The sequence below is a fragment of the Apaloderma vittatum genome, unplaced genomic scaffold, assembly GCF_000703405.1.
Source record: "Apaloderma vittatum isolate BGI_N311 unplaced genomic scaffold, ASM70340v1 scaffold6038, whole genome shotgun sequence".
Taxonomy (NCBI): Eukaryota; Metazoa; Chordata; class Aves; order Trogoniformes; family Trogonidae; genus Apaloderma; species Apaloderma vittatum.
In genome coordinates this window covers 60,325-69,622 of record NW_009732292.1, presented here as the reverse complement: position 1 = coordinate 69,622, position 9,298 = coordinate 60,325, and the positions used below count along the sequence as shown (strand labels likewise).

At 40.0% G+C, this 9,298-nt stretch overlaps 1 protein-coding gene across 1 annotated transcript; it reads right to left on the bottom strand.

The window, feature by feature from the left end:
- Positions 1–1,065: 1,065 nt before the first annotated feature.
- Positions 1,066–5,535, bottom strand: BRS3 (bombesin-like receptor 3). Its single transcript, XM_009875464.1, has 3 exons — positions 5,105–5,535; positions 2,035–2,386; positions 1,066–1,473 (listed from the first exon to the last, which is right to left on the bottom strand). Exons 1-3 carry the CDS (start codon positions 5,533–5,535, stop codon positions 1,066–1,068), a joined length of 1,191 nt encoding a protein of 396 aa, XP_009873766.1.
- Between the last annotated feature and the right edge of the window lie 3,763 nt (positions 5,536–9,298).

Here is a 9,298-nt window from a genome sequence, read left to right as displayed (position 1 = left end):
TAGATAAGACCACGCACACTATGGCAGGAGTGGATCTGTGGAGAGAAACGGTTAGTCTGACACCCCGCGCTGTGAAGTTTTGGGGGCATTACTTCAAACCCTCTCTAGTCTGGTTCCATGGACTGGACACACAAGTTTCATCTGAGAGAAATCCAGGTCGTGCCCTCAAGACCACTCTGGGAGTCAGAGCAAAGTAAGGCAGGAGGGGATGTTTGAGCAGTTCACTTCAAAAGTGCAATTGTAAATCCAAACTAGAACTCTAATACAGATCCACCCCAATTTCTTGATGTTAAATCACTATAACAATGAAGAACTCTGGACTGTTGAGACGTTTTACCCATAGATCACAAAGAATTTTACAAGTCTGGTTAAAGATGATTGTAGCTTCTTAAGAGAGATTGTCACCTGCTGGTTCCATTGACTTCCTTAGGAACTGGGAAGGGTGTCTCTTTACCCATCAGTCACCTCGTATCTAGAGCTTCAAAGTAAGTCACTGACAAAGCAAAGGTTCTTGTGAATCTGGCCCAAAATGCTTTTTCTTTTTTTACTACATCATACTACAAACCTTAGCTTCCTTTGATTTCACTGTGCTTTCTGATGTGTTTACTGACTGTTAACATTCAGGTCAAGAAAATGAATAATCAAAAATCTGCCTGGTTGATTACGTTACCAAGGTACGTGGTTTTGCTTGCTCGCTGTAGATGCCAGTACATGACAGAAGGACATCTCTGTCACAAGTCAAAGAACAAGTAAACCAGAACAAAACCATCCTGACACCTAATTCTTGCACCAACTCTGCTCCTTCCTGTCCTGCCCAGTCCAGGAATTCCAGCTAGGGATCCGTGTTGGTACTTGGGAACATGAGCAATCCTTCTGAGTTTACACTGGAAAGTTCAGCTCTTGCAGCTTCTTCTCCTAAACGATTTGATTTCTTTATTGTTTGTTTTTTAAAAAAATGAAGAATTCCTGATGAAAACTCTTTCACAGGTAGGGCAAGGCATGGCACCTGTTTCCAGGATCCCTGTGATTGCAAAGGTTCAGTTTCTGTCCTTCATCCCAGATGGACTAAACACTTTCCTCTTCTTTTGTGATACTATAATCCGTTAGCAGTGTAACGCTGATTTCTGAGCCGTGCGTGCTGCCCGTCACTGACAGAGCTCTAGTAGGCGTATTACTCTGGGTAGCACTGGGAGGCTTTGTACGAAATCTTGCCTTGCAGCACGAGACTTGCTTTTTAAAATGTTGCCGGAAACTTTTACTCAGCCAATAAAGAGCAAAAGGATTGACACAGGAATTGCTGAAGGCCAAGGCACGGGAAAAAATAGTAGCTATCAGATGAAAGGTGGAAGCATCTACAGAAGCGTGGTACGTAAAAGAGCGGTACAGGTAGAGGACGTGGTTAGGCAACCAGCAAAAGGCAAACAAAGCAACCAGCACCAGCACTGTTTTTGCAACTCTCTTGCGGGATTCAATCTACAAGAAAATAATGCAGATCTGGTATTAACAGCAATTAGTAACACGTATTTATGTATTTGGTCCCGATTTACAGCGGGGTCTGAAAGTCTAAATGCATTGATAACCAGAAAAGCAAAATGAAAAAGAAACCCCGGCAAACCAACACGGAAAATAAATCTATTCCATAATTTATTTTAAAAAGTATTTCCAGTGCAGAGTGCATTCCTTTTCCATTACAGATCACATGGCAATCTCATCTAGAGTCGGATTTGAAAGTGCAGTAGTTAATGTGTCAGCTCACATGGATAAGGTTTCATTCAATGTTTTAACTCCTGAGTTTAATAGGGTCATAATAAAGCAAAAGAAACCCCGTCCCTTTTTAGGAAAGCATGTGCACTGACAATGAATTTAGAGTCACGAGCATGTGCTTAAGTGCATGGATGAATTTGAATTGTAAATATGAGCTGAGTTTATGCAATTCTTTATAATCAGGTAACAGTTTTGCACTCAAGAATTCAGACTTAATCAGATTGATAGATTTTGGAAAATTGGACACTTCGGTGCTTGATCATAGCTTACCTGCTTACGGGCATGGCCATGCTCTTCTGCTGGCATGTTGGATGTACTTTTGTATAAAGTCCTGGCGATAAGAAAATAGTAGACAGAAATGACAGCTAAGGGTACAATGTAGAACACCAAGAAGCAAGCCAGGGAGTGAGCTTCCTGCAGGATCTTCTCAGATACAGGATAGGGGGCACATGCTTCAAAAGTTACATTTTTCTCAGGATTGCTGAAGGAGTACAAATCTGAAAAAACAGCCTCTGGGATAGCAAATATCATGGAGATGATCCAAACGCAGCCAGCTTTACAACAGGTCTTCAGGAGCGCGTCCGATGTCTGCAGTTCCAAGGGCTTCACGATGGCTCTGTACCTAAAACCAACCAACATCGTTGTCAAATACAGAAACAATGCAAGGTCTGAGAATGCAACCTTCTTGAGGATAAAGAATTTTAATTCTCACTAAATTAAGGGTGATAGAATCATCTTGGAAATGCAGATGGATACTAGCTCTTTGTGATTAAGATGGAAATGTGAAAGTTAATTTTAAGCATGTATTTTAAGCCATTGGCAGGCAAGACTTGTCACTAAACCCTTCCTAAGTAAAGATGAATTCTACTGTTTGGCTTAGGATCAGTAAGGGCAAAACTAGTAAAGGTATGAAACAGGTTAACTGTTTTATAAATACATGAAACCAAGCCCGTTCACCTCTCCTTTCTCCCATGTTCTCAAGACCCCAGCTGAGAGCAGTGATCTGACCCAAAGTAATGCTCCAGTATTCATTCAGATTTCTAAAACAGGAGCTAACGCTGCTGTTGAATCATGGCTCTGATTCTGCAGCACGGGGATTGAGTCAGACGTACGAGCAAAAAATAGGTAACTCTATGGATGTGTGAAAATCTGTGTGGAAGTGGGATGTGGAAGAAGGAGCAGCTGCCACGAAGGTGGATGAAGCACAGGAAACAATATACCCAGCTCCCAAAGTATCAGCGATTCTCGCTGATGCAGAAATAAGAGAGGGCATGAGACTGGCATGAAAAGTAAGGCAGTGAAAAAGGATCCTGAGGATAAGACAACTTAATTGTACCATTTTACCACAATCTGAGGATCTGGTCTTTTTCTCCTCTAGGAATAGAAAGCGGCAAGCTAGACTGCTGTTTATTAAATAAATACCGTATTTATTGAGTTCTTCTGGTATAGTGGAATGTGACACTTTGGCATTGCATGCATGACTGATGTTCTGAGCTTTCTCAGTAAGTTTACCAGATAGTTACCCTGAGAAAGTGCAAGATGATGTAATAGCTACCATGAAGAGTTAAATACAGAAGCAAGTGTCTAAATCATAGAATCATAGAATAGCTGGGGTTGGAAGGGACCTTTAAAGTTCATCTAGTCCGTGACAGATTCTGAATTAACATCATTACCAGACCAAGACCTTGGAGCTATGATAGATAGTTCAGTGAAACCATTAGTGTAATATTCAGTAACGGCTGAAAAACACACCAAACCCTAAAAAAACCCCACAAAAAAGCAAAATATTAGGAAGTATCAGGAAAACAATGGAGAATGAAAGACTATATTAGTGTAATATTCAGTAACGGCTGAAAAACCACACCAAACCCTAAAAAAAAACCACAAAAAACCAAAATATTAGGAAGTATCAGGAAAACGATGGAGAATGAAAGACTACTGTGCAATTATCTATATCTCTGGTTCATGCAACTCTTGAAAACCATGTGCTGCTCTGCACGCAGTAACTCAAAAAACTACGTACTAAGAATGGAATAACATGGATATACTGGAGAGATGGATAGGCTTCACTGTCTTTTCTGGCACAAGAGCCATCAGATGAAGCCACATGCAAAGGAAAAATAAAAAGGAGTCGTTTATGAAACAGGCAGTGAAAGTCATTGCTAAACAAATTCAAGAAGAGGCTGAACAAGGATCTAAAAGAGAAATCTGATTGTGACAGAAACTGCATCTGCTCAGGTCACCTGAATGCTTAAGTACAAGTGTGTTGGACAGTGGGTTTTGTTCCTCCTTTGTGTCTTTCCTTGGCCCTAGACTGCCACTGCTAGAGCCTCGTATTGGCCTGCTTGGACCCTTGACCTGACCCAGTGTGGCCATTCCCCTGCTGGCTGGGTTTTTTTGGAGTACAGTAACGGCAGCATTGCTTAAATTCTGGACACGTGGACTACATGCTATTACATACAATACACAGTTGCTGGCATACAAGATGAAAATATTTTTCTCTCTTTATATTAAAATTCACTTTGAGTTTTTCTGCTCCTTGACATGCTCAGACCGATTGACCTGAAATCTCAGTTTTGTTTATTCAGAAAAGAAGTGGAAAACTGATTGTTCAGCAACTCCTGACATCAGTCAGATGGGAGCACTGATCCCTACTCACAGCGCTGTCATTGTAACCTGAGTTTAATATCAGGACCTCTGGGCTAAAATAGCTCTGTGAAAGTTAGAAGAACTATAAGAGAAAATATTCAAATTGTATCCTGTCACACTGAGCACTTACAAAGCTGAAAAGTACTATAGTATTGCAGTAACCAGAAATCATGAGTCATTTATTTGCCCCCAGTCTGTTCTGTGTTTTCTTTTGGATTTTTAACCCACATGCCAATCTTTTATGTTCTAGGATTTTAGATCCTCACTGAATGCATAGGACAAAGGATTTCCACTCTGTCATTTTCAGTTTTATTTTTCATCTTCCCTGTCTACTTAAGCACACCACTAGATAGCACCAATATACTGTCTTTTCCCTGCCTTAAGCAATTTCCCTTTCCCACGCAGTTGAGAAAAAAACACACCCTGCCCTGTACTTCAAGCTAATAAAAGGTCAAAAGACTTAAAGAGTCTTTCTTACTTCACTCTATTAAAAAGAACTGCTCCAATTTTTCTAACACACATTTTGAAATTTAATGGGAGAATGATTGTTGTTTGGGCTTTTTTTCGTTTTTTTTTTAGTCAATTTCAATGTGCCATTTAATCTTCTGCAAAATGGTAATTTCTGCTCCTTTATTCATTTCTAATTTCTCATCTGCAGCATCTCCTGGAAAATCAGTCGCATCAGACCCACCTGTCAGCACTGAGAACAGTCAGGGTAAACACTGAAACTCCAACTGAGGTTAACTGGATAAAAGACAGCAGCTTGCACCCAATTCTTCCGAAGAGCCAGGTATCCACAATATAACGTGTTGCATCTACAGGCACACAAGTTAATAAAAGCAGGAGGTCTCCAAATGCGAGGCTGGTGATGAAGATGTTTGGAACCGTCTGCATTGACTTAATCTTGAAAAAGACTTTGATGAGTATAGCATTTCCAAGGAGACCCACTGAAATGATCACAGCATATGTAATATAAATTGTGCACAGTATTTCTAATCCTGGAAAGGAGTCTTCAGTCCATTTTTCATTTGTGCTTTCGTTATCAATGATCGATTTCAGTTCTGTACCATTTGTAGATGCACACAAAGTCTGATTAGCTGAATGCAAGTATACTTGAGGCATTTCTTTAACTGTTTCTTCTCTCCAGGCTGGATTGATTGATCAAAAAATTGTTTAATATTTAGCTTGCAGCATATCGGCAAGGTCAATAGAAAGGTATAGAATTGTGCCTGAAATTAAGATTCCCGTTGCACATTAACTACTTTCATCCCCTTCTGGGTCTCAAAACATGCCTAGGAGAAATGCACACCGATCTTGTTCTGAACTGTGTAGGAGGTGGAGAATTTTTTTATTGGCTTTTCAGCTAGTGGAGAAGAGAGGGAGGAGAGAGAAAAGGGTTTTCTTTAAAGATATTTGCTGAAACGATGTTTTTTTCTTGCAGGTATCTAGCAAGTAAATACTGTATTGCATTAGGGCTTGCATATTACCTGTGAAATGTTTGTTAATAATTTTCAAAATATTCTAAAAAGGAAATAAAATGAAAACCTGAAATAGTTTTCTCAGTAGTACAGGTAAGCATATAATATACTCTTTTCACATAGAACTCTAAAGTACACCTTAATGTCAGATAAAATATCTCAGAATACAGATAGTATTTTCTGAAAGCCATAGAGACAGCCTTGCATGTCTATGCTCTGATTAGTCTTTCTGTCACAGAAGTGCAGTGACTTTCCAAAAGCCAATCTAAGGTTGAAATTTATAGCCTTCATCCTGCTAACACTTTTATTAAAGCTTGGGTTTGTCCCTTAGAACAGTCCCAATTGCCATCAAATTCATGCTTAAATTTGAACAGGTTTATAGATGGTTGCTGTACAGGAAGCCTGTTATTTTGTGATAATCCACAACTGATAATTCAAATCTTTTGGGAGGAAAATAGCTTTTTATGATGTTATTTCCAGCAGTTGAGCATGTTAGTACTATGGTTTTTCATATCTTCCCTTTAGTCAACAGTCAAATCTTAAACTGTACTCTGTGATGAACTCCTAATTAGTTTAAACTAAGGTACAAGGAATGTGACCTGTTGGGTTAAATCTCCTGAAATTAAGAAAGCCAAAATCTAATTTCTAAATAAAGGAGTGGAAAAGGTCAAAGAACTGAGGTTTATTCCTTGAAAATGAAGATCAGTAGCTGGAGTACTTTTTCCTCCAGATTCTTCTCCAGCTGTGAGCTTTGAGTGGAGAAGGTACCCTGCTCAAGTCACAAATGCAATCTTACGGCCAAGCCCTTTATCTTTAGCTGCACGCACAGAGATAGCCAAAATCAAGTTTGTTTCATTTACTCAGGAAAAGTCCTCTAAGTACTACAGATGAAAAGTCCAGTTTTCTCTCTCTATCCCAGTCACAATCCTTGCAAACACAGCTGTGCTGTAGGTATCAGGTGGTGAGAGACCAGATGAGAGGTGGCAGATCAGCTGGAAGACCTATGCTGTGGCCTCATGGAAGGAGTCACTGATACCGAAAGGATGCAGGGATTAAAAATTTCAATTATGTTTTTTGAAAGTGATTTTAGAAGAGAAGTTCTTGTCACGATCAACTGTAATATATCCCTTAATTCAGGCACAGTATGTAGGTTGCTCACAGATTTAGGTGCCTTTGAGGATGCTCGATTATGTTGTCCACCCACACCACCGTAGCACTGTGCACTATATAGAGTTCGGTGACTGTAGCAGATTGTGACAGCTTAATGTCAGATAGTTACATAAAATGTTTAGATTTCCTGTATAGAAGAAGTAGGGTATCACCAAATATTGGGAACTAGTTCCTCTCCATCAAGTGTTGAATGCTAAAGGGTGGCATCTGAACAAAATTATCAGGTGTTTAGCTGAAACCAGCATTTCGCTGAAATTGGAGTTTAGCTGGAAGAAACTTGTTTTTTGCCTTGAGCTGTGCTAGAGGTTGATTGATGCACCAAAGTCCAGCTAGCAGCATAGATCCCAACCTCTTACAGTCCCAGAGCTTTCAGAGTCGTCTGAGAGATTCGGGCTGACAGCGTGAAACCCGAGGCTCCGTTTATTCTGTCAGTCGATCATTTTGTATGGGCGGGATAGAGGACCTGGACTGACACCCCTCTGTGTAAGAGAGAATGCAGAGGGTGGAGACTCTGGAGCAATGAGGTGCTCCCAGCCCATGTTTAAACCTCTTGAGGACACCAACACGTGCCACAGATGATAGCAACTCCAGGAAGGGGCAGGGGCTTAAAATTCTGTTCGCTCCTGATACTTCACGTGCTGCTCATTCCAAACTGGACCTGAATTCACGTGTCTGAACCTGAATGCTCAGTTTGCACTTTAGAAGCCTGCATTACCTGGAAACACGGACACATCTTCCCTGCTCTCTCTCTAATATGGCACAGTACGTATGTCTACCCCAGCTCACAGCAGCATGACAGTCTACATGGCTTGCTCTTTCTACTGAAAGATTGTATTTTTCCCAGCATTCTGCCTTCTTGGGGTGATCTGGCAGAAGGAAACTCCTTTGTTTCTCACAATTCGTCCTACAGTCCTTGTATTCCTGAAGGTTTTAGCTAGTTGGACAGGTTCTCTCTTTATGGAGCATAAGATACTGTCTTAGTTGATTGTCAGGAAGTAAAAAATATTATTTTGAAGAAGCACAGAACATTCTCTAGACCCAACAAAAGCCTGAAGGACAGATAGTAAACATCGAGTATGTAATTTGTTTACAATGGTAGAATTTCAGTGTTTCTGCTCATTAATTTTGTGTGGTCTTCATTAGTATCAGGGGTAGAAACCAGACAGGAGAAAGCACACCAAGTTTTTAATACAGATTTTGATAGCTTTCATTTGTGCAAATCCAGCTGAAACGGAAGAGAATGGTTTCATTATTCCAAACAGTAAACAACTCTAAGGCGTTATTTTAGAGCTCTGTCTTCTGGTGTGAAGAGAAAAGCAATTTGGGTAATTCTGGCTATTGTTTCAAGTACCAGACTTCACAGAAAATTAATGTTCCTTTTGAACTTCATGCAGCAAATAAAACATGAGTAAAATACTCAAGAGTATATAATTTAGCTGTATTTTTAATGCAAATTTTCTGTTTTAATGCAGTGTGAGTGCTGACTTAAGTAATTTCCATGTGATGCGTAGTGTCACCCACTCAGAAAAATCTCTTTCAGAACCATTTGCTCTGCACCAAGCCAAAATGTGGAGAAAACAGCCAAAATCTTAACTACCATTAAAGATACAGATTTTCCAAAATTGTAATTAATTTGTGTAGCATGTTTTCTGTTATTTCTGTATTGATCATGCTGCATTGATCGTTAGTTATACAAATATGTCCAAATGCTTTGTAGCTAGACTGCTAGGAACACAAGGCTGATACATACTGAACTACAGCTATTTTAGCCAGCCTGGGTTTTTTAGGATTATTTTAACTCACTGTCTTAGATCATTATTTGTATCGTTTCTGCATGGAACTATTTAGTTCTCTTGATTCTTCTTTTATGTCTCAAACTCATTTTCAACCCTTGCTTTGATTGCCTCTCCTAGCAATTTCACCATCTGTTTATTGCTGGCTGATGTATCTTTCTGTCTCTCCACTGAGCAAATTGACGTTTATGTTCTTCGGGTGTTAACAGCAGAGATACCGAACAGCTTGTCTATCCTAGTCCTGCATTTTGGTAGAATCCTTTGTGGCATCCTCTTATCAAAGGCTTTTCTCAGATTAAGATCTCTTGTAATCCACATGCCCAGACTGCTCAGCACAGAGCAGGACTCTGCCGTTGGGTCACCACAGGCACATTCCTCTTACTCTTCCCTGGGGGTATAGAACTGATTTGAAGACCATCGGTCTGCCCAGATCCATGTAAATCT